Source organism: Biomphalaria glabrata, chromosome 10 (assembly GCF_947242115.1).
Source record: "Biomphalaria glabrata chromosome 10, xgBioGlab47.1, whole genome shotgun sequence".
Classification (NCBI taxonomy): domain Eukaryota; kingdom Metazoa; phylum Mollusca; class Gastropoda; family Planorbidae; genus Biomphalaria; species Biomphalaria glabrata.
This window is the reverse complement of record NC_074720.1, coordinates 8062334-8088579: the sequence shown is the minus strand read 5'-3', so window position 1 is coordinate 8088579 and position 26246 is coordinate 8062334. Positions and strand designations below refer to the sequence as shown.

General features: G+C 33.0%; 2 protein-coding genes across 21 annotated transcripts in view; one reads left to right on the top strand and one right to left on the bottom strand.

Annotated features, from left to right (window-relative positions):
• The first annotated feature begins 3485 nt into the window (after positions 1-3485).
• On the top strand, positions 3486-19162 carry LOC106072943 (caprin-1-like). Of its 3 annotated transcripts, none has more exons than XM_013233401.2 (14): positions 3486-3665; positions 5096-5158; positions 5266-5352; positions 5445-5606; positions 7671-7914; positions 8109-8299; positions 9114-9297; positions 9653-9834; positions 10993-11136; positions 11629-11721; positions 12099-12234; positions 12340-12498; positions 12673-12783; positions 17857-19162. In XM_013233401.2, exons 1-14 carry the CDS (start codon positions 3540-3542, stop codon positions 17958-17960), a joined length of 1986 nt encoding a protein of 661 aa, XP_013088855.2. In that variant the 5' UTR covers positions 3486-3539; the 3' UTR covers positions 17961-19162. The 3 variants fall into 3 exon arrangements, with proteins under 3 accessions (XP_013088855.2, XP_013088854.2, XP_013088856.2); XM_013233400.2 differs by having other exon boundaries at positions 12601-12783; XM_013233402.2 differs by lacking the exon at positions 11629-11721 and having other exon boundaries at positions 3487-3665; positions 12601-12783.
• LOC106072940 (serine/threonine-protein kinase BRSK2-like) overlaps positions 18759-26246 on the bottom strand; it is a 173537-nt gene continuing 166049 nt past the window's right edge. For all 18 annotated transcript variants that reach the window (XM_056045388.1, XM_056045395.1, XM_056045399.1 and 15 more), the window contains 3 exons: positions 25332-25512; positions 24798-24964; positions 18759-24124 (listed from right to left, as the gene is read on the bottom strand). In XM_056045388.1, coding sequence (XP_055901363.1) covers positions 24017-24124; positions 24798-24964; positions 25332-25512 — 456 coding nt within the window. In that variant the 3' untranslated portion in view covers positions 18759-24016. The remainder of the gene's footprint in view (positions 24125-24797; positions 24965-25331; positions 25513-26246) is intronic.

Genomic DNA, 26246 nt, shown 5'->3' with positions numbered 1-26246 from the left:
CTGTATTTTATAAGATACAAGATATTAGAGCATGGAATGAAGTGTTGAATTAGCCAGGAAAACCAATGACTAGGCAGAGTTTAAGTCAATGATTAACATGCATGACTAGTCTGACACGGGAACACACGCAGGGCGTAATCATCTCATCTTTTGAAGTTACCTCTGTAACTCATAGGCCTAAGAAGAAGGTAAGATATTATATAATAGGCTTTAATATGCCCTCAACAACTTAAAAACATTTTCACATTTTGACCGATGCCTGTCTCTGTAAAAAGCAATGTAAACACAAAACCCCAAAACCTCTTTAGTCGGTCTTTAAAAATGGACCGCCTCTATCTTCATCTTCTGCTAAAGGCAATAATGTTACGCGAACCGTCATAGCACCCCTACGACACAAGTTAAGGGACATATTAGATGAAGAGATGAAATTACATTGAACTAAGTCGACCGGCGGCGTAGCATACGCAACTATTTTGCAGGGCCGGCATTAGGCGCCTGCAACCTATGCGACCGCAGTGGGACCCGCACTTTCATAGGTCCCGCTCTAATTCAAGGTGTAGAAATTATTAAATTAAACACTTTATAACTTAAAAGAGATTTCCCGCGCCCTCCTGTCGATTTACCAGGAGCATTTTCATAGGACCCGCGCTAATTCAAGGTGCATAAATTAATTAATTAAGCCATTTTATCTTAAAACAGATTTCTCGCGACCTCCTGGCAATTTACCAGGAGCTCCTGGAAATCTCCCGAAATCGCAAAATATACGAACAAGTTCTTAAAATATACGGAAATATATACACGAAATATATACATTTTGGGTGTCATTCAATATGGAAAACGCCTATCTTACGCGCGACATTATGCATCAGCCGTAATTGTGTAATCTGGTGAAAGAAGCTTTTTGCGCCTCAAACTAATGAAGAATTACTTGAGGTCAACAATTCTTAAAGATAGATTGAAACATTTGGTAATTCTTGCTATTGAGCGTGATCTATGTAGGAAACAGAATTATTATGATATAGGTACTGTATGACTTCGCTATACGCAAGGCTCGTAAAGTATTTCTGTACGTAGTAAAGAATGAATAAAATGCATAGACGAATTTATTTTCTAATACAAACTCTTAAATTTCACTTATTATCCGCTTTCCTACTCAAAATTGGCCCCGCGAAATCCGTTTCGCATAGGGCTCCACAATGGGTAAGTCCGGACCTGATATTTACACTTCTGACACCATGTAAAATATTCGTATTACACAAATAACAAACTAGTGTTTAAGAGGGAAGACATATTAGGAACTCCATTTATTACGTAAACACCAGCGGTGTTGCACTGACGCACTAGTGTGCAAATGTCCTACATATAATACCAATATGTTACATAGATAGGCTATAAGCGATCTAAGCCGCACCCTTTTTGCGTTTTCAAAGGACCAGAAATTCGTGTGCGGCTCACACATTCGCAGCATAAAAATCGCAGATTAATAGCTGTTAATTTTTAACGCGCACGCTTTTCGTTTCTTTTCGTTGGTCTTTGAGATACTGAAATGAAAAACCAACAAAGGCTATATATAGATCATAAATAACAAAAAAAAAAAAACATACTTAGTTGAAAATGGCGTCACTGCTTTTCTGTTGCATTTATTTCGACCGGTAATATCCCTTGCAGCCAGAATTTTGCGGTGTATACCACTTTTTCCACTGCATTGTTCTTTGTCCATGATGCCGATAATTATCTTCTTATCTTATCTTATATAATACAGACGTTACTTCAAAAAAGAAAATGATTACGTCCTACGCGTCATGCATTTAGTCATGCATATTAACCAATGACTTAAATTCTGCCAAGTCATTGGTTTTGCTGGCTAGCTCAGGCAACCCATTCCATTCTCTAATAGCACTAGGGAAGAAGAAGCACTTGTACAAATTTGTCCTAGCATATGGAATGAGGAATGTGCCTTTATCTTTGTGTCTTTCAGAGTATTTTATTAAATTTTGTTTATGTATTTGAAGATTATGGCTCAGTGCTTATGTATAATTGCTACTTTACTTTTGAGTATTCTGTCCTGAAGGCTTTCTAAATTTAGTGATTTTACTAAAAGTGTTACTCTAGTCAAATGTGAATATTCGTTTGTTATGAAACTCACTGCTCTATTTTGTGTCTGTTCCAGTTTCTTAATGTTTTCTTGAGTTGAGGGGCCCCAAACAGCTTAGAGGATGCATATTCTATTATTGGCCTAACCAAGGTTGAATAACATTTTAGTTTTATGTTCTTATTTGATTTATAGAAATTTATTTTACTAAACCCTAATGCTTTGTTTCATTTTTTGATAGTTTCATCAATATGGGGATTCCATGACAGTTTTTCATTTATTATAACACCTAGGCATTTTGCGTTTTTAGTCTGTGTTACTGGTTTACCATGAATATTATATAAGTGGAATTAATTTGTTTTAGTTTTTTTTTTGTTACTCTTAATAACTGACATTTTTTCTGGGTGGAAAGACATGCTCCAATTTGATTCCCATTTCTGTAATTCATCTAATTCTCTTTGTACAAATTTCTGTATCTTGTGTTGTTTTTATTGTTCTATATATTATGCAATCGTTTGTGAATAATCTGACTTTTGTTCCTGAACTAATGCAATGTGGTAAATCGTTAATGTAAATTTTAATTAGTAGTGGACTGTTCCTTGAGGTACGCCTGAGATTACTGTTATTGGTGTTGATTCAGAGCCATTTATTATTACAGTTTGCTCTCGGCTCCCAATCAGAAAATCTTTAATCCACTGATGCAATGGACCATCAATGCCAAAAATTTTTATTTTTTTTAAGCAAAATATGGTGGTGTAACTTTGCGGATGCTACTGTTAGTTAGGCACGCGTGGGACGAGGGAGAGTGGATAAAAAAAAATTAAGCTTGTGTAAACATGTCCGATCCCTGCCCTCTTGCATCTTGAAGTTGAATCATCAGCATTCATTTGGCTTCGAATCGCCTTTTATGCGACATTTGTAATGAAAGTGGCATAATATAGATTCGCGCAGCAACAGCATGCATTTTTTAAAATAACATAACAATTGCAGTGGATCTATCATATAGATCTATAGAGTCTAGATAACAAGAAACTTAGAATAAAATATATACGAGATGATATTTTTAATTATTATTAATGGTCTAATATATTTATATAGGTCTGTGGTTCAAACTTTTTTTTTTACTACAACGGAAGTTATAACGGCAAACGAATCTTAAAATAGAAACAAGGACATGAGGTTGATAAAATCAAAACTGCATATACAATACTAATGATTGACAATTTCTAATAATTAAATTTTTATAAAACTAAATATATTTAAATTTTTAATTAATTGTAATGACTTTTATATACATTAATTCTTTTCAAAAATTCATTTAGTTTTATTTATCCTTGCATTTTAAAATTAAATTCAACGCTCGTCATAATTTTTCACAGACATATGACTGTAGCTCTTTTGATTCTACTTACTATGTTATGTCGCTGATTCTTACACAGCCTTTTCAATGAAAATGCCAACAACCACTAACAATAAAGTGGAGGCTAAGTTAGCTTCCACAGATTTAGGGGATGCCGCTAAACAGTGTATAAATTGCTTAGAAAAGAAAGTGAGAAATTTAGAGAAGAGAAAGGTCAGTACTTTTTTGTGACGAACTTACCTCTGTAGAAACTGTATACCGGGTACGAGGTCAAGCTGACATTTTTTTTCCACCACCACTGATATTGCCGAGATATAGTCTATTTGATCTGGGTACAAATTTAGAAGTTATGTCGATTTAAGAACATACATTTATTTCGATTTAGATCTACTAATATAGATCTAGCTATAATTTGCTATGTAAAATATGAGATTACTTACTGTTCAACTCTAGATTAGTAACAGAGAAGCGTGCATAAATTCAAGATGGCTACCTTTTACTTAGTCTTGTAGACCTCATGATTTATCATGAGAGATCTCAATGAACCTTTTAGATTTACCTATTGCCTTTTACAGATGATTTGACTAGATCTATCTAGATCTAGACTAGTAACATAGAGCTATAAAAGTATATAGATTATAGATCTACTAATCTAGTTTAACTTTCAACCTAAATTTTAAACTAGACTAAGTTTAAAAACTATTCAACCTGACTGTCCTGAGTCAGGAGCTGAGTCTGTGACACTGAGACATGAGGATGATGAGTGATTCAATGCCTGTGTAGTGTGTTGTGGTTGGCACCAATGCTTATAATTATAAGATCAAATACATTTATTATAAACATTGTGAAGATCTAGTAGGCAGTATGATAAAAATTTAGAAATGAAAATATGCTAATAATAATAAAACCTATATCTTACTGTTAAAAAGAACTTTAAAATTTTTTACAGCCACACTAAAATCTAAATTCATCCTTGTACAACAAGTTAAGTAGAAATATTAATTTTTTTAAAACTGGAAAATCTGGGACCACAAAAGTAGCTCAATATTGTCTGAAAACGTTAGCAGATATTGGATCAAGTTTTTGTTTGTTGTGTGCCAGTAAATCAGTAAGAACAGGGATGACCTTCGTTAGTTACATTTGTTACTACATAATAAATGCAATTGGTTTGATCAGTGTGTTTTCTCCAAAGCTTTTTTTTTTACCTGAGACATTTTGGATCTAAAATATGGTTTTAAAAATAATTAATATGTTACTTATGTCAGTTATGAGTTTAACAAGAAAACCAACTTAACTTAACTGATAACTGTGGGCATACATTGGAATACAAAGTTAGATTACAGTAATTACATTTACTTTTAGTTGATTGGATATTTTGATTTTGAATTCCATTTTCATCCATTGGTATGAGTATTCAAAGTTAACCTTATGATTTATCAGGTGTAATCTTTGTATATGTGGTCGTTAAAAAAAGAAATTGTTTTACAAATTTCAGGTTACATTATATAATTATAATAATTATTTTGGCAATTTTGGTGAGCTATGGTTCATAAATTATATCACTATAACCAATAATAAGATAAATAGAAGTTCATGCTATTTTATATTATTTGTTTACGTCATCAGTTTACAATTTATTTCAGTCAAGGATTGAGCAGAATCAAGAAAAAGCCAAAAAAGGAACAAAGCTTGAAAAAGAACAAGAGGTTAGTAGCATTTGCTCTGAAGAAAAAGGTTTTTTTCCCCACTTAATTTCTGTATCAAATGGAAAAGTTCTTTAAGCTCCTTTTTTGTTACTTATTTATTTTTATAGGTTTCTTTAAATCAATATGAGCAAGTGGCTCATGACCTCGAATTTGCCAGAGAACTCCACAAACAGTTTCTCCAAATTTACACAGAGGTAACTTTTGTTTTCCCAAATTAAAAAAAATACTCTGCTTATTGGTATTTATTTATATTATTATAATAAGTCACTTTTCTGTTTTCTATTAGCATGAGAAAATGGCCAAAAAGCAAGCCAAAAGAGAAAAAGCAGAAAGACAAGCCTTAGAAATCAAACGTATCAGTGAAATCCTTCAGCTCCAATCTTTGCTAGATAGTCTTGGGGGTGATAAAGTGAGAGAAGACTTCAAAACTGGTAAACATGGAGCTGTGGTAAGTTTTATTGACCATTGACTAAGCTTAAATAACTTTAAGAGCTGGCATGTTAAACATAGCGTTTGCGGGGCGCATACCCCCCCCCCCCCCTCACCATAAATAATCTTAGATTATTAAGCGTTTAACAGTCACCACTACTTTTCAGGTATAATATTTACTGAAAAAAACAACAACTTAATAATCAACTTCGTTGAACTTATTAACTATTCTTAAATGATCAGATATTTTAAAAGCAAATAATTTCTTGAAAATTTCATTTATTTATTAACTTCGAAGTATCTTTCAAGTTATCTTTTAAGTTTAGTGTTGATTTGTTAACTTTTAAATTATTATTAATTGTTAATAATCTCATTATAAATAAGCCAATATGTTAGAGTTAGACTTACATTTGTCACAACTCATTTAGTGAAGGTGATTTTATTAAGGAGTGTGTGTCGTTAAAGCTGCCAAAATAATTTGTCCAGAAAGGTGAAAACATTCAAAGAAATAGCGTTAACTAGGAACATACCGGCAGATAAAATAAATGACGTCAGTCAGCTTGCGTAAACAATTAAAGAACAAAATAGCTGATTTCGAATTCTTTTCATTGGCCATCGATGAGTCAACTGATGTAACGGGTGTAGCACAGTTGGCTATATTCATAAGAACCTGTGACAGGAATTTTGAGATACATGAGGAACTACTTGAGCTCTTTTCTATGCATAACACCATAACACGCGAAGGATGTTTTCTAAGAAATTACAGGAGGTGATATTGCAGTACAATTTACCTTTGTTAAAGCTAGCTAGTTTAGCAATGGATGGTGCACCAACCATGTTTGGGGTTAGAAATGGTGTTGGTGCAAAGATACTTGCAAAAATAAGAGAGACTAAAAGCAATTACAGTTTCAACATGTTCTAAGACCAGTTTCAGACACTATCAATTTTATTTGTGCCCGTGGCTTAAATCATCGCCAATTTTCAATGTTTCTGGATGACATTGGACACGAATTCGATTGTGTTCCCTACTACACAGAAGTCTGCTGGCTCTCTTGTCATAAAGTATTGAAGAGATTTTTTGCACTGCGTGAGGAAATTGTATTGTTTCTGAACATGAAAGGTGAACCTGTTGAACATTTCCAAGCTGACGAATGGGTTAAGGATTTGGCATTTGAAGTTGATCTCACTGTTCACATGCAAGACTTACATTTGAAACTTCAAAGTAAAGACAAAATTGTCGCAACTGCATGTAATGATGTGAAGTGCTTCAAGCAAAGTTACAACTGTGGATAAACCAAATATCAAGAGAAAAACCTTGTTCACTTCTCAACGTGTCAGGAATTAAAAAGATTGCAACATTTGGTAAAAATGTCTTACACCTGGAATTGTTATGAGATGCTTTCAATGACCGTTTTCTTAACCTTGTTTCATACGAGCAAGAAGTTTCGTTGTTTGTATCTTCATTTTCATTTGCTTCTGAAAATTCTGCTGATGATGTGCAACTGAGCTGATAGAAATGCAGTCAGATTCTTTGCTGAAAGCGAAGTAAATAAAAGGGGCTGTGCCAAAATTTTAGAAGTTATTTATCTGAACGGTACATTGAATTTTGGAAATTTCAAGACAGAATCTTGCTATGTTTGCTACTTTCCCCATAACCAGTTCTTTTCCATAATGAAAGCTACAAAAACACCTCACCGTTCGAGATTATCTGATCAAAATTTGTCATCAGTGAGGAAAGTGTCAGTGGCAAACAAAATTCAACCTGACATTAATAAACTTGTATCCCAGAAAAGATGTCAAGCATCAGGACAACGAAGATAATGCGTAATGATAGTAATTTTTAATAAACAAAATAAAAATAATAAATATAGGACAGGTATACCAATAATTATTATATTCTGTTGTATTGTTTCTAATTTACATTAAACTGGTAGCTATGTTTATAAACTAATTTTTGGCTGCGGCCCTTCAGGTCATAGTAGGTTTTTATGCAGCCCATACACCTTAATGAGTTTGACATGCCTGTTTTAGAGGATTATAGTGTAATGACTTCTAAAGCTCTGTATTGCAAATATGTGTCTAGGTTTTGACTGAAGACAACCTCCAGCAGCTTGATGAGCTCTACCAAGTCATATCGCCTTCTCGGGATGACAGCGGAGAGGACTATCCTCACAAGTTGACAACTGCTGCTGAACATCTTGTTAACATTCTTGAGGGTAAAGATCGTCAGGTTGTGGGAACTACATACAAGGAGATTAAAGAGCTGATTACTCTTATTAAAGATTGTGGTTACTTTGAAACTGCCAAAAAAACTGTTGTGGAGGAAGGTAAAGTTGTTTAAAGCAATCATTCACAGTGATTTCCTTTTAATTTTTTAAAACTTTTTTTGTTTTTAATCATGTAGGATATTTCAGTTAAAAAATTATTGTGATTCTAAATAAATTTTAGGTAGCCAAATGATTGGATTGCTGGTCTGGTGAAAATAAATAAATAACAAATGTTTCTCAATCTAAATGTATAGTTGCTGCTGAAGATAGCCAGACAAATGAGGAATTGGAAGACACAAATGCTGAGACTGTTCTCGAGTCTCCCACTGACGATGTTGAAGTCACTGGGCTTGTTTCTGAACCACCTTCACAGCAACAGCAGCCTATGGACTTGACAATGGGAAGCTCTGATGTCAATCAGTCACGTAGAGATATTCCTAGCCAGGCAAGTGAAAATAAATTATTAGTTTCTGAGTTTATATTACCTTTGCAGTTGTCTTGACTTATCAATTCTTTTACATTATTTTTATATATTCTTTGATGAGTTGAATTACAGATTCTTAACCTATGAGTATTGCTTAAGTGGAAAAAAAAAGACAATTACAAATATTTGAAAATTAAATAAACACCTTCCTATCATGACTTTTTTATCATTTTCACAATAAGTGTCTGCAACAAAGTGACTAAAAACATTTTTTTAAAATAGAAGTTCAATAATCCTCTGCTAACATAATTTACTTATCTTTCTTGTGGCAGAAATAAAATACATTTTTTCTGAACTCTAATACTATCTTTCTATTGAGTGACCAAAACAAGCCTGATACAAGAGGTGTCACGCATAACATGAAGGCAATCTAAATGAGGATTATGTTCATCTTTTACATAGTTATGCTAGGTTATGCTACTCATAACTACTCTCTTACTCAAGTTTTGTTGTCCCACCACCTTCTTTATATGACTTGATCTCTTTTTACAGTGATATGGGTCCAGTAGAAAATGTTTGTTACCTATCTTCTTACAGGGCTCACCCAACACTAACTAGCTAAGGGGTCTTCTAACATACTTTTTTTCATTTGGGATGGGTTGAATTATCTAGCACCAAAGAGATCCCTATTATTGCAAGTTTAACCTTAAAATTTGACTGGCCAATGTAAAATTTTTAATATTTTTTTTCTGTTTGTGAAAAGAAAAAAAAGTAAAGCTAAAAAAAAAAAATTAGACCATGTAAAATGTATTAAATGTGAACTGTTTTCTTGCAGCCCCTGAACACCCGTGAACAAGATGCTTTCTTTGCACCAAGTACTGTTTCCTACCAGGTGGACTCTGAACCACAGTTTTCACAGACTGGTCATGTCTCAGTATCAAGGGTTCCAGATTTTCAGTCTTTTACTAACAATCGACCATTTCAGTTCATACAAACATCATATGTGATGCCAGAATCAAGTAGGTTCATTTACATAATTTTTTTAATACTTCTATACAAAATATATTGTTAGGTAATTCTATAAGATCTATTAAAATTGTATATCAGAAATTATTTTTACTTATATAAAAAGGGGTGTCTGTAATCATTAAGATTAAGAACTTTTATTTATGATTGTATTGAATAAACAAAAGCATTGATTAAATCGTATTCTAATCAAATTATTTGTTTAGAGAAGTTAAATGAGAATCCATTGACCCTAGAGGAAGAATAGGAATTTAACTACTCTAAATCAAAAACTGTTGTATCTTTCTGAACTGTTTATGATGTTAACAAACAATGTAATAGATGATTTTTATTTCCTTCATGCCTCAGTTCCTGTAGTTGTTGACCCAGCCGTCATTGCTGCTCAGCCAGCTGGGGCCTCAAGTCTTCAGTTCATATCTCAGGGATTTGATGCCAGCTCAGCCTCCCAAAAGCAGCAAGACCTCTCACACAGCAGCAGCGGTATGCAACACCAACCAACACCAGACTACAGTTCTCAAAGTTATGCCCAGGTTGGAACTATTTCAGTAGTTTATTCTTTCATTGGTGATCAGACACAAGTTTGTGTTCATTTCCTTTTTATTTGAGAAAGAAAATGGCAAGGAAATTCATTTGATAATTTGTCCCACACATTTCTTCACCCTACTTTATTTGCATTCCTCTTTACATTCTGGTCATTCTTAATTAAATTTCTAATAAATAAGCTAATTAACTAGATCTAACAACTCAGTAAAAATAATAACACAGAACCTAGAGTAGATCTTGGTAAATAAATACAATCTAAGTTACTATTAAAATTCTCCAAGTTAACTAGATCTAGTTCTAAAACTGTTAGCCAATAAATAATTTAAAAGATCTGTTAGATTATCTATTTGTAATAGAGCAAACTTTAACATAGTTAAAATTTAAAGCTGAAACACCAAGTAAATGTAACACCAAATAAATACACCCAATACTGTTGATGGGAACTTGTTAGGCTTGATTACATACTAATTAATTTAGGTATAGGCTTGCAGAGTCATTAGAATAGACCCAAAGAAACCATTTTGTCCTTTCTAGTAGTAGTCTAATATTTCTGCTCTTCTTGTCACTTTCTCAAAATTTCATGTTAAATGTATTTTTAAATAGACCATTGTTCTACTACCCTTGAGTGTCTAACATCATCTCTCTAAAACCAAATATAGAGTTATGATTTGAATTTTAACTAGATCTAGTGCCTAGGACTAGATGTATTACATTGAACAATTTATACTAATAGATTGTGGGTCTTCTTCTTTATCTTCATTCTCATTGTTATGTTGGAGTGTTACGATGACTAGACCAATACATGAGATGAACTGCGCAGTGGTTTCCAAATCAGGGAGCTCTCCATATAGTTTTCTTTCTATTGGGGTGTTTTGGGGCCAGTGTGGGTCTTTTGACAGGAATGTCTGATCTTATGGGGCCAGTGTGGGTCATTTGACAGGAATCTTATGGCATTTTAAAACTTAACCATACAATTAACTGCATATTTAGCCATTACATATGTAGCTGGTGGGGGTGGCTGAGTGGTAAGCACTTTGCTTCTGAACTTGGGATCCTGGGTTTGAATCTCAGTAAAGAGGAATTTTGAATTTCTGGATTTTTATTTAGATTATTTTTAAATTGAAAATAATTTGTCTTTGTTTTAGAATGACAACATATATTCAACATCTGGAGTAGATGAATCGGATCAAATCTCATCTCATTCAAACATGATGGGTCATATTGGAGAAGACGGAGTTACTTATGAGATTCCCCCTACCATTCCCATGCCACCATCGCAGTCACAACAGGTATGCATTGTTTTTACTATTTCTATTTTTGAAATTTATTTTGAGAAACCAATTTCTGGTTTGAAATATTTCCTTATGTTTCTTGTTTTTGGTTGTTATCTCTTAGCACAAGAGTGTCACGACAAAACAATTGAGTGGCTTTGATATATAGCCTTCAAAATGTGCTGATTGCATTCAACATGTCTCAGTCACGCTCTTAAAGGACTAAACGTCTAGTTGTCTGAAATTGCTTTATCAACATATGCCTACAAATATTTTACAATTGTTAACTCATGTGATTAGTTCTTTACATTAAATATACTTGTTTTACAAAATTCTCGGCATTCTGCCGAGACTAGAGGGTGTACTTTGAAAATTAGCTGTTTGAAATAAGCGAGTTTGATATGACCAGGTTTGGCTGTACTAGCTATAGCTTTTTGATGTGCTTGTTATTGTACTGTGGTGTAGTAGCATTTGTGACTAGTAAAGGTTGAAATGATTTGTTGTGAACAGGATCAAGCACTTGATCAGCAGCAGCAGCAGCAACAAGAGAAAAAATTTCAAATGAATGCCAGTGCTCCAGTATTCCAGTCTATGTATTCTCAGGTAAAAGCCATATCCACCTGATATAAAACAAAATGAGTATTTCAATAGTATCCATTTGGAAAGGCTTATTTGCAAAACTGATGGCAGCATGTTATCTCTCTCTATTGCTTGTAGTTATTAATCACACCAGTTATGGATGTCATCTTTTTGTTAAACTCCCAACAGGATGGCTTTAAGTCAAACCTCGTTATATCAAACTCGCTATTTAGTCAGTACATCTATGGTCCTGGCTCAGGGATTTGTGCCACCTTTTGATTTTATAAACAAGTTTATTTGACATGTTCAGAAAACAAATATGATGTTTTATATATTGAGGTTTGACTTTTAAAACTTAGATACATGTACTGATTCATTTGGAATGTATTATTTGATTTCAGACTTCTGGTGGCCAAACTGTTTCAGGATCTTCCCCTGCAGGAGATCAGCAAGTGCAAACATCAACTAATGAATATTCAAATTCACCTGGTGGAGAATTTGGCCAACAGACTGGAGATTTTCAGCAAAATTATCAAGGTATTGAATATTCTGATTAAGTTCTAGCTTTTGAAAAATTCTAGTCTACCACTTCTGATATATGGTGTTGCTTCTATTAATAACATTGTCTTATTTTAAAAATAGGAAATAATGGATTCCAAAATTATCGGGGAAGTCGAAGTGGCTTCAGAAATCGAGGTGGCAGTGCTGGAAGTAGAGGGTCTACTGCCGGTGGCCCAGTTCAGAATGGATTTAGCAGTCGTGGAGGAAGTACCAATACAAACAATAGTCGTGGTGGTCGAGGTGATGATTATTTCCATTAAATTTAGATTTTTCTCTGTCGCAGTGTTTGCGAAATGGACAATTAATTTACTGTATACTATTCTTATTATTTGACACATCTAGGTGGAGGATATCAAAATTACCAGTCCAATAATAGTTACAGGCCTGAAGGTTTTCAAAAAAATTACTCTTCAGGTGGCAATAACTATTCTGGGAATAATTACCAACCTAGAGGAGGAGTCAATAATACAAGTTCCAGTGGATTTTCTCGTGGTGGTGCTGGTGGGAGCAGAGGTGCTAATAATTGTAAGTGTTTTTATGTTATTTGATTGCATGCTGTGCTAAGTAAAACCAACTGCATTCATATGTATTGTGTTCATAACTGAAATCAGTAGTTAACTTTAACACCATGTATATTGACAAGTAATTTAAGGCAGTTACCCTCTGATACTGAGCAGTCTATGTGACAGAACCTTCATCTGTTTCTGTGACCAATGGTTAATGGTGTTCTGTTGACAACAGAACATTTATGGGGTATAACAACCAACTACTTTTTATTTCCTAATTTAAAACTTATGTTATAAAATTTCAGCAAATTAAGTTATTAGAGCATTTAGGTTTTTGTAAAGTCATTTGTTTGGTATTTTGGGATCTTAAAATATTTCTTCATATCTTGCCAACTTTTACTTCATTGTCAAGGTTAAAAATGTTAATCTTGAATTTTGAAGTTAGGCATACAGTAAATTGAATTCTAGGCTCCACGATTGGTGTGTGTGTCATTTATCACTGATCACTAAACAACTGGATTACATAACTGTTAATAGTTACTTAGTAGTTAATAGTTAGTTTGTGCCTTAGAAATTTGTATCAAAGTTATTTATAGTTTTATTTGGTTTGTTTTTAAGCATTGGACAGTTTAAATATTTCATTATTTTGTTTCATTCCCAATATCGTCAATTATGACTTGAATACCTAGTTGTGAATGGTACTGGAATCTCAGAATTTAAAGTTAGACATTTCCATTTGGCGGGTGTATCATTCATTACTATTGCTCAATCTACGGATGAAGCCAATAACTTTCTTTTCAGACAATATCAACTAAGACATACAATAAATAGTTGACAAAAAAATTAAAAGATTTGCCATTGAAATTTTAACATGAAATATATAACTATTGAAAATGTACACTAAATGTTACATTGAAAAGGTTGACAAATGGTTCTTGATTTTTTTTTTACAAACCTTATTGTAACTTGTCTGCGCCTAAAAAAAAACATGAATCATTTAACCAATTAATCAATTTATTATTGGTAATTAATTAAATTATTTCAATATTGATTAAGGGAAATTAATCTTATATAGATATCACTATATTTACAATGTTTCCATTATATGCTTTGTTGTTTTTTTTAAAGTATTTTAAAAAAATATTCTGTTTTTTTTTTTAATTTGAACATTATTTTGTACATTTTAATTTCTATAAATCTACCAATATTTTTACACTATTATGCATATCTTGCCATTTATAGACAACTTCATTATCAAGATTTGAAATAATGTAAATTTTGGGTATTGAAGTTAGGCATACATTAAATAAAGTTCCAGACTCCACGGTTGGTGGGTGTGGCGTTCATCACTGATCACTTAACAACTGGATTACATCATTGTAAATATTAAATGTCTTTTTGACAGCAAACTATTTTTATAATACATTTCTGTCCCACAACATTATGATCCTCTAAATGTTCTTAAAACTTGTAGTAGTGACACCTTAAAACTTGTAGCAGTGACACCTTAAAACTTGTAGCAGTGACACCTTAAAACTTGTAGCAGTGACACCTTAAAACTTGTAGCAGTGACACCTTAAAACTTGTAGCAGTGACACCTTAAAACTTGTAGGAGTGACATCTTAAAACTTGTAGTAGTGACACATTAAAACTTGTAGCAGTGACACCTTAAAACTTGTAGCAGTGACACCTTAAAACTTGTAGCAGTGACACCTTAAAACTTGTAGTAGTGACACCTTAAAACTTGTAGCAATGACACCTTAAAACTTGTAGCAGTGACACCTTAAAACTTGTAGCAGTGACACCTTAAAACTTGTAGCAGTGACACCTTAAAACTTGTAGCAGTGACACCTTAAAACTTGTAGCAGTGACACCTTAAAACTTGTAGCAGTGACACCTTAAAACTTGTAGTAGTGACACCTTAAAACTTGTAGTAGTGACACCTTAAAACTTGTAGCTGTGACACCTTAAAACTTGTAGCAGTGACACCTTAAAACTTGTAGCAGTGACACCTTAAAACTTGTAGTAGTGACACCTTAAAACTTGTAGCAGTGACACCTTAAAACTTGTAGTAGTGACCTTTGAACAAATGCCATCTACTTTTTCTTGTTCCCATGTTTTGATATGGTTGTTACATGCACCCTTTGCATTAAGCTTACTTATCCTAACATTTATAGAATATTAATCTGAATAAAGCACTATTTGTTATGGAAGTCTTACTATATTCAAAATCCTATAGAAGTAGTCTGGTCAATAGCGTGCATAGCTTTTTATTTTCGTCCTTTAAAAGTACTTATTTTCACCAGTCAGGTTTGTATTTTATTTTTAAAGATTTTTGCCAAATCTTTTACTTCAATATCAAGGTTAGATTCAATGTTGACCTTGAGAATTGAAGTTGGGCATACAGTAAATCTAATTCCAGACTCCACGATTGATGGGTATGTTGTTCAACATTGATCACTAAACAACTGGAATACATTGGTAGATGCAAGTAGTTAAATGTTTTGTTGGCTCTTTAAAGGAATCAACTATGGTAGAAATCACAGAAATATTTATTGATATTGTATAAATGATTTTCTTTTTATAAAGCTTATACCAACTCACTCTGTCTGAATGTTAACAAGTTTGTACACATTATTTCTCTCTCACCCAGTTTCGGATTAAGCTGAAATTTTGTGAAATTTCTTCTTTTACCACAACACACAAGAAACAATAATAAAAAAAAATTAACCAATTAGTTAATTAACTATTGGTAATTAATTATTTTGTTTAGTATCTTGAACAAGGGAAAGAAATCGTATTTGACAGATTCCTGGTATAAGTTGAATTAGTTCCCTCGAGGACTCGAGCCCTGAGTGAAATTTTTGTTTTATGCATTTAATTAAGAAAACAATCATGTAAACATTCACATTTTTATTATAGCTTTTATATAGCGCTACTTTCATGCTAATAGCATGCTCAGAGCGCTTTTGTGCAGTCTCATTTGTGGACCAGTGGGCCTTTAGGCGCTCAGTAAACACAGCTCTGCCCGAGTCGGGTGTCGAACCTCGAGCCCCCTTCTAGGTAGCCAAGCAAAGTTCAAGCGCACTTGGCCTCTCGACCACGCTTCCCATGACTGATCAAAGCTAATTGATGCAGTTACACTAAATTAAATTTTGTTTTTTTTTTTAAAATAATTTTTTGTATTTTTCTTTTTGTAATCATTTTCAAAAGTATAATTTTTTTTTCATTTACTCTAGATGTTCTGAAAACTCATGCCATATATTTTTAAGACATTGTTCTGGCAAATTATTTTTGGCCTATTTAGAATCGTTGTCTCAGAAATGTTTATTAAGAATTAAATCATTCTAGATATTTTGTAAATTCATTCAGTTTTACACTAGTATTAAACCAATTCATTTCATAAAGGTGAGCTAACTCATCATGGTTTCTAAACCTTTTTACCTTTAATGAATTGAATATATAAAGTAATTTTTTTCAACTATGTCCTGCATCACAATCTTTCAGCAAGCTTAGCTTTTGTTAATCTTAAGGTTTTTGTTTAATCTAGGCAGTCAAGTTATTGATAGTGTATTAATTTCTTTAAAAGAAATATCATGTAACACATAGAACTCTTGCCTATGTTTACTTCATTATCAAGAATAGAATCCATGCTAGTCTTGAGTAGTGAAGTTAGGCATACACTAAATCTAATTCCGGGCTCCACGATTGGTAAATGTGGCATTCATAACTGATCACTATACAACTGGATTACAAAATTCAACAGTAGAAATAAGAAGTTTTTCTAACGTTTTTAAGTACTACTTATCTTCATAAATGTTCCAGGCTTGAATTAGTTATTCAAATGATGAGCCTTTTCTGTTTAACTTAAATCTGCATTGTTTTTTTTTTATAGATCTTTATACCTAGGTGCTATAAAAGTATAGTTTAGTATTGTTGCCAGATTTTTATTGAATTGCATCTGCTGGGTTAATTTTTTTTGTCTATAAATATTTTTTTTCCTTTTGCCAAATCTTACTTCATTGTCAGATTAAGTTTTTATGTTAATCTTGAGTAGTGAAGTTGGGCATACAGTAAATCAAATTCCAGCCTCCACGATTGGTGGGTGTGGTATTATCATTGATCACTATACAACTGGATTACATATATTTAATTAAAATGTTAGAGAGCTTGTGACATAGTATTGTTGGAAAATATTTATTGGATTTCATTTCAATAACACATCATCAACTGGATCATTAACATTTTTTTTTTGTTTATAAAAATGGATATTTTTCAATTTGCCAAATCTTACTTCATTATCAGATTAGGAGTAATGTTAATCTTGAGTAGTGAAGTTAGGCATACAGTAAATCAAATTCCAGACTCCACGATTGGTGGTTGTGGTATTCATCACTGATCACTATACAACTGGATTACACAGTTTTATTTTCTATGACAATTACCATGCACATGGGGGGAGGGGGGTAAATTTATGAAATACAACTTTGAAAAAATAGTATATGCATTGAGAATGCTATCCATTGAGATTCATAGTTAGAATTATTATATATATATATATATATATACAGGGCTTTTTCTGTAACGGTACGGCGTACTTTTTGAATGTATGGAAAAATTATTACTTTTCTTGTATTTAAATGTATATTATTAATCTGTTAGTAGTTGAAAGTTAGGCAATCAATCACTAAGTACCGGCACCTATCTTTTTACAAAAAGCACTGAATATATATATAAAAGTATGCATACAGAACTAATGTGTTCTATATCTAGAGTTTGGGGACTTTGTTTCCTAATGGCCAAATTTTAAGATTAGAAGGAATGTTAATCTTGAGTAAAGAAGTTGGGCAGAGAGTTAACTCATTTCAAATCTCCACATCTGGTAGGCGTGACGTTGATAACATAACAAGTTCAATTAAGTTTTATTGGGATGAGGATTAGAAGTATGCATATATTTTCAAGCTTGTTTTTCAAAATAAATACTTTCTCTATATTTATTTATTGGCTTTTGCTTGGATGGGTATAAATTCCTGGCTTTTTATAATGCCTGATAGAATGCAACATAAATAACTGAAAATGTTTTTTTTTTCAGCACCTCGTGGAGGCCCAGGAGGAGCAGGTGCACCAAGAGGAGGCAGTGGGATCCAGAGAGGCTCTTCAAGAGGAACATTCAACCGCCCCTTGCCTGCCCAGTAGAAAGATCATCAGTGCTCTGAATTGAACAGCAACAATCACTAATTTAAAAAGATTTTTTCCTTGACTGGAACTGTAGTATATGATATCAGATGTGTTAGTTTGGAAAAGAACTCTTTGTTGTTGGGGTGTAACTGTTTGTCCCCTTTGACTTGTCATCCCATCTGGTCACACGTGTAAGAAATCTTTGTAGTCCTCGTTGAAGTGTCTCATCACAAACAGTTCATTCATTTTCCGGTGGTGATTCTAGTCTTAAGTGTTAATGTTATCATTTATTCTTGAAGGCTGGTCTTAAGATTGATTTTTTAAAAACGTTTTGAGTCCTGCCTCATTAAGAGTTTTGACCTTAGCAATATCCGTCTAGTAGAAGCTAGAGCATTTGTTTTTCTCTAGTGACCCTAAGGAAAATGAAATATATCATAAGCCTTGAGCACTGAGGTCTATAAAGATTTCTGTCTATGCAGAAAGAAAATGTCTGTTTATAATCTCACCAACATTTTCTTTCTTATGTTAATGTGGCTTTGATGAAAGTTTTTGTGTAAGAATCAACGACAAACAACAACAAAAAAAATCATTTTATTTCCATAATTGCTGTAAGACATTTCTTTAAACAATTTTTTTTAGGCTGCATATTTCAAAGTTGTTTTTATTTTTATAATTTTGATTTTTGTTTGTATGGAGAATGTTGAAAAAGAAAAAAGGAAGGTCATGATCAACACATTTTTTCTTCTTTTAAACACTTGTGATTTGTTTTATCACCATTATTTTTATAGGAACACTAAAACTAATTCATGTTGTTTATTATTTTTTTATATTAAGGACTGGTAGTCCATACTCAAGTTTTCAAAGTAATTATAACTCATGGGAATTTGTGTTTGTTGCTGCTGTCCAGGTTTAAGGAATGTCTAAAAGGCAGAAATGTTGGTGCCTTGAAATGGAGGGGGTCTGTGGTCTAGGACTAGCAGCATTCAGCCTTGTTAGGTACAAGATTTAGCTAGGACAACTCTGGACTAGTGGTTGTTTTGTCTGGTATTCAGTATTATGTAGTTTGTATGTGTAGGCCTTCAATTCAGACCTTCATTACAAAGTTCTTGTCTTATTTGACTTTTGTTAACATTTATTGTGGAACAACATTTTTGAATCAATGGAACTCTCCTTCTCCCACACAATTTCTTTTGGGAAATAAAAGTTGATTGAACAATTCAGTTTTATATTTTGTCTTCTTTTTATGAGATGCAAATTTATGTAAAAGCTTTAACTGCACAGGTTTTAATGATGCCACAAAAATATGTTTAAATTATTGAAATTGAATCAAAAGAAAACCAAAAAAAAAAAGCAAAATTTTTTAAAAAGAAATATGTTCCATAGAATTATTTTCTTATAAGTTTTAAGATCAATAGATCTATTTATTATTTTGCTTTCTGTGGAATAGTTCTATTGTGAATGTTTTTGAGAAAAAAAAAAGTCTGTAATCACAACATTCCAATAAGGATCACTAAAGCAGTCTTTGTCATTAACAAGAAAACAAACTCAGTGTACTGGTATGAATCTGTTAGCTTATTTTATGTACATATCTACATTGTCAAATTCTACAAAAACAAACATAGGATATTTATTTAAAAAAATATGCCAGCATGATAAAAACAGAAGTTAAAAAAAAAAAAAGCAAAATCCTATGGATTCTGTTAGAATTTCAAATTAAATTCTTTGGAAATATAAAATGACAAAACATATGACTAGACAGCCTTGACACTCGTGACCTGGAGGGCAAGAGAGACAGAAGTGTACATGGAGATATAGTTCATTTCTGAATTGCACAGTTTGTGAAAGATCAAGTGTACAACTCTGATAGATTAGCAAGCATACACACTATGATAAAAGGTGAACAGCAATACTAAATAAACAGACATTGCTTGAACAAGTAATCCTCCATTTGTAGTGATATGTTCAGGATTTAGTGTGTTTCAGGAATCTCTCAAACTGTGAGGTAGTAGATTTGTTTGTTTTGTATCATAACAACTAACACAATGATGATAGAATTACTTGTAGCTAGTTTCCTGTTCAACTATTGATTCACCCTTATGATAGCTATATTACAACTATAAATTGGTTATATACTCCATCTTTAGTATGTCATCATTTTATTGGTCATGTTGAAAAACAATAGTGATATCTAGATAGGGTACTACAAAAAGCACTGTTTGAATATAAGCCATTTATAAAATGGTTTGTTTTAATATGTGACATAGCTTAATATAAATACAATCAACACACCTGAATGTTATTACAATATTTTTGAAGATTATGTTAGAATTATAGAATGAAGCAAAACTTTGGAAACACATTGTGCCGTAACAAAATAAGCGCAAATTGTTGATTTCAAAGAGTCAATGGTCCCATGATGTCTTGGAGGTAAAATGAACATTGTTCCTAAATGAAGAAACATTTTGATTACACAAAAATATGATTAAACAACAAAAACATCTAGACAGTATATTCCATTCAGGCAAGTCGATAATCATTAAAACATGTACCATGAGAAAGCCACTTCAGTGGCAAGATTATTCCATGGCTGATTAAATATTTCACGCAAACTGTCAACATTTGCACAACTTAACCAGAATTGTGGAAGTCATAGTTGCCCACTGGTGGATAATGAAGGGCTAGTCAAGCTCCTTGAAGAAAACTTGTCACTAAAAATCTATTGAACAGAAAAAACATCAAGGGCAGACTACTTCTATCGCAACCAGGATATAAGAGAATGATATATATATATCAGGAATATAACAAAACATCATTTGCTGTATGTTTCACTAATACATTTCAAATGTTATGTAAGTAGATAGCCACAAACTGCAAAGGTTTTTAATGGAGAAAAACTTTTTACAATTTTTCTTACAAGCCTTTGTCCTGAAGTGAAAGGAGGCAGACTTGTACAGATATTAAAGTGTCAGACCAGTCAGGAGCAACATGTACAGATATTGGCCAGATAAAAGCATATTTCCTTTTTTTTTCTTACACATTTCCGTATACAAAACAAGCTGAGCATTCATACACCAGCTAGTCTAGAGAATAAGTTAACTTCAGCTGAGCATCAAACAGACCACAACCATAAAAATAAGAAACAAAAAAAAACAACAACAACCCCAGTATTGATAAATAGTATTGAACAATGACAATAACGGAGTAGATAAAGCTTCAAGCAGCTCCGTTCATCTCAACCATTTCAGGAGTGAAATGAAAAATTACACAAGAAATTCGTTACCATTTTTGTTGTTGCATATTGACTATTTATAAACATATTGACGACCACAAAAATGAGTAACTTCAAATTTAAAAGCAAAGCTTTAGACAGAAAAAAAAAGAGAATGCAACTAGTAAGAAATTAACTTAAGGTGAGGAATAGATTTCAATACTAATACATTAGAGGAATGTAAATTATTTTGAACCTAATATTACTGATCTCCTGGTCAAAGAGGCAGGAGAAGACTAAAAAGATTGATACACTGATACAGGGATTAGGAAAATGCCGGACAAGTTGGATGAAATGGTGTCGCAAGTGGAAAATCAAATAGACTCGGTGAAGAAGCAGTTGTTTGTATGCTTGGTGAGAGAGCAGTTGCCTGGTCAGGACAGGGGGGCTGTACAAACAGTGGTGATGGAGGGGCTGGGGGGCTGTAGTATTGTCTGTAACTGTGTTGTGGGTAAGTCTTGCGAGTGCGAGTTTCAAAATGAGGAGTGTGACATTGATTGCTGCGACCATTTCAACAAGAAATACCAACTGGAAGAGACAGATGAAGAAAGGAGAGAAAAGTTAGGTGTCTGAAGCTTATGCTCCTGAAGTACCTCAATGAGCCAGACAGTCCAAGACAACATTGGGCTTGGGTCTGCTTCCAAGCATGTTGCTGTGAACTTAAAATACCTCTGGCTATCTGCCTGTGCCTACGAGAGAAACTCTGAATCCTGATAACAGCACAGTGATGTTAAATCAAAAGCAACGGAGTTCCTCCAAAGTTTAGTTAAATCAGAAACAACAGAGTACCGCCCAGGTCTAGAGCTGATGAAGAAGCTATGCTAACAGATTATTACAGTATTATGCTTTTCTACCTGGGTTGGGTCTTTTGTAGAGAGGAGGTGACTTAAATCTATTTCGATGATGGTTGGTAAGAAGAAAAAATTGTTATTGTATACTGCTAAAAGAGAGGGTACTGGCTAAATAAGAAATTGAGAATCGTTTAGAAAGTTTTTCTTTCTAAACTCTTTTTTAATCAAAAGATAAGCATTTGAATTAATAGTAGATAAATTTAGATCTCAGTTTAAAATCTTGCAACCCTATTATCCATTTAATTTTTAATTTCCTTGAGGAGCGTTTATAAAAAAAAAAATTATGATTTTGGGTTACAATAATTTTAAAATGTCCATAAAGAGGTGCTCACTGTAAGCGCTATAAAGATCAACTCATACACCATTTTGCTCTCTAAAGAGACAGTTGGAGAGCTCTCACAAAGGCTACAGGACACACATTTGAAGCCTAAATGAAAAGCCTCTGAAGACGTAAAGAAAACTTAAGCAGACCCTCTGAGTACAATGGCTTTGTCGGCATCAGCTTTGGAAAAATAAGCAGGTCAAAACAATGTTTGTGTAGTCATGTGAAACACTGTACTCATCCTTAATCTTCAGAATCAAAGACATTATTATAATGTCCATTGCTATTAATATGCATAACAACAAAACTACCCTATCTATAAAACTTAGGGGTTGTAGGGTTACATAAGAAATTCTTTTTGTTGAGTTTATATTGTACTTCTTTGTATCAAAATAGACAACCTCTTGAAAACCAATTTTCATGAAATTTTATCACATTAAAAAAATCTTTTGCACTGTTGCTTAACAAAAACACTGTTCTTAAAAGAAGAGTGCTATTTATAAAACAATAACATATTAGTCCTTCACATATTTATGTGAGACTTTATAAAAAAACTTAAAACACATTTTAAAGAAATAGTAGCAAATAAAATACACTGAGCTATATAATACTGAAAAAAAAAGTCTTTCTCTAATAGCGTTAAGTAGCTAAAATCATTTTTACAAAATTTAGAATGTGTGAACAAGAAAAAATAAGAAATGGGAAGTTCTTCTAGCAAATAATTTTGAGCAAAAGCAGATGCAACATCATAAGGTAGACTCTAAAACCTAAGAAAACAGAAATTAAATGTGATGCTGCCAAGCGAAACCAGTCACTTGATGAAAAAAAGGACTGACAAAAATTATAATGCTGAATGCCTGGACTCTGGACCTACATAAAAAGCTGTTAACTTCTTGGACGACAAAATAAAAAAAAATGATTAAATTAAATGAGCCCAGAGTATATGACAATGATCTAGAATTGAACCTTTTTGCCAAGTAGCTGGTTTAGTCAGACAATGCCAAGTTAATTCTACTAAGTTACAGAAAAATATTAAAAATATTATGATATTAATCTCAAATGATTTCTATTAACCAAGAAAATAAAAACATTCCTGTCAATTCTTTGCCTGTCGCAAGCCATATAGGGTATAAAATTATCTAGACCTTCTTCTTCAAATGGTGCAGTTGTTAAGGAATAAGTGATTATAAATGATTTGAATATTGCTAGAGTTCATTTCTAGGTCAACATAACAAAAACTCATCACATTCACATAGTTCATTGAGCTTTTTTTATTTTTTTATTCTACTAATCTAACTGCAGATCTGCAGTGCCAACAGAGTGGTCTAACATATGTGCCAATATTTTAATATTGGAGGTATATTAGGCCAAATTAGTGTGCTACTACGGTAGTGAAGTAAAATATTATAAAATAAATTATAGACTCCGAGGTCAATCTTGTGAAAATTTATTTTGAAACCATAGAAATTGTGGTGACCACCTCTACACCAACCTCATAATGCTTCACAGTAACAGGCTGATGAATAGAACGTGCTGTAGAAACTCTAGTCAAAACTGCCTGTAGGTCTGTTCAAGAGATCTTAGCATTTCCAACACAACAAAAGAGTAAAAATAATGAAAACCTCAACAAGCATCAAACTTTATCACGGTTTGAATTTTCTGCTAGAGCTTTCCTGCTTACAGGTTTTGTCATGTCTCGATTTCTTGGTGGTAGGGGTGGCTTCCTGTCTCGATCATGGCTCTGAAATAGTAGTTCACTTTATTAAGAAAAGGCTAAATGTAATAAAGCTTCTGTTTATAGTTTTTTTTTTAAAACTAAGTTATATCAGATCTTCAGGTAGAAGAAAATAAATACATTATTTTAAAAAATTAAATGATCTCCCTTACATTATCTACCCATTTACATTGTGTACAAACTCTATGCTACAGAAGCCATTGTGTACAAACTCTATGCTACAGAAGCCATTGTGTACAAACTCTATGCTACAGAAGCCATTGTGTACAAACTCTATGCTACAGAAGCCATTGTGTACAAACTCTATGCTACAGAAGCCATTGTGTACAAAATATCTTGTTTACAATTCTCTGGCAATCTTGAAAAAGGTGACACTAGTACTAGTTTTAAAAAATTCTTGGCTTTCATTAGAAGATCAACAAAATATATGAGATCGCATAAGTAGAATCCACTATGACACACATTGTATTTGACACACATTGTATTTGAGAGAAAAGTGTTTTTGAATAAAGGTAGGGTATAGATTTAGTAACTTGATCCATCAAAATCCGTCTTTAAAGATTTAATTCAATAATTAAAAAAAATTTTTTTGCATATCAATATAAATTTTATCATGAAATAAACTTTGAAGAAAATCAAATTTTAAACTACCAAAAAAAAATATGAAAAGAAAACTCACATCAGAATCTCCATTCTCTTTAGCTGAAGAACAATAAGAAGCTGGAACTAATTCAGAACAATATGAAACAGTGCTGTCTGTGCTAATTTTTCTGTGGTTCTCTCCTCTTGGGGATGACATTAAAGCTTGAAGGTGTTCACAAACACGTCGGAAACGTCGAGATGGACCTACAGCAAGAAAAAGTAATATTAAAACAGTAATCGTTATTTTAAAAAATTAATTTAGGACCTTAAAATCTGAAGTGCAGGGTGAAGCAGGGTGCAATGATAAAAAGTAATCAATGGCCCTAACATTTTCCATAACAGATGTTGTGTAGGTTACCTAATATCTGAGCTGAATGGACGAAAATTTCTTATTGAAAACCAGAATATTTCTATATATGTCACTTTAAGTCTACTCAGCCCCAAAGACCACCATGAATGGACACCACTTTACATAGCTGGGAAGCTTAGTATCTAGTGATCCATCACTTTCAAGAGAAGTTGCTAACCATTTTGCTATAAGGCAAGAAGATGTGCAAATCTAAAGACTTACCAGATACAAGGGTAAAGGTCAAGCAAAATGTTGTTGCCGATGCTGCATCACGCTCTCCCGGGGCTGGGCTAATGTCCACTTGAAACCGAACATTTCTAGAGAACATTGAAGAGCCTCCACCCCGCCTGTACTCCCCACGAAATGTTGTTGTAGATACCACACAGTGGCTCAAGTCACAAGTCTGTTAATACGTTTTATGCAGATTAGATTTGTTAGGTACCAAACATTTCAAAATTAGTTTTGTAAACACCTACAAGGTGAACTCAATGTAAAGGTGAAGCCACCCCTAGGGGGTAGGGGATGTAAAGCTCATCTTATTCAATTAAGGAGGGTGTCATGTGGCCAGCACAATAACCAGCCACCTTTTTTTCCAAAATGTACATCATGTACCCAGTTGGGTGCATTCAAGGACCTCCTAAAAATCCTGATTTTCAAAATCCAAGCTTTACCAAGATTTCATACCCTTCAGTTACTGTTCAGCAACCACACTCCATTCAATCCTCAAGTCACAAATAAAAACATTATGCCTCTACCAAGTCACAAGTCTTTGATAGTAATTAATGAACAAAAAAGCTACATGATTTTCTTTAGTGCCATTAGAAAAATAAAGTATTTATGTGTAATAAGAGCTTGTGTGTTAGAAACGTATATACAGCTAATATGTAGATTTTTCAATACAGCTAATATTTAAAATTTCAAGGTTATCTTGAGGATGTCATTATCATTAATTATTAAAAAAAATTGTTAATGAACTTGTTCTACACAGCCTGTGCACAAATTAACTTGACTTGCTAATGTTTTACATTTTCAATCAGCGCTGTTGTATGTACTTTGAAATAACCAAGTTAAAATTACAAATTAAATGAATGAAACCAGTTTTGAGTTTGATCAGCTTATAAACATTATAGTACATTT

Bases quoted from the DNA above. Each gene is read 5' to 3' on its own strand.
- LOC106072943 (XM_013233400.2), top strand. From the start codon at position 3,540: ATGAAAATGCCAACAACCACTAACAATAAAGTGGAGGCTAAGTTAGCT. The intron at 7,915-8,108 runs GTAAAGTTGTTT...CTAAATGTATAG, and splicing joins AAAAACTGTTGTGGAGGAAG to TTGCTGCTGAAGATAGCCAG. The intron at 9,298-9,652 runs GTAGGTTCATTT...TTCATGCCTCAG, and splicing joins ATATGTGATGCCAGAATCAA to TTCCTGTAGTTGTTGACCCA.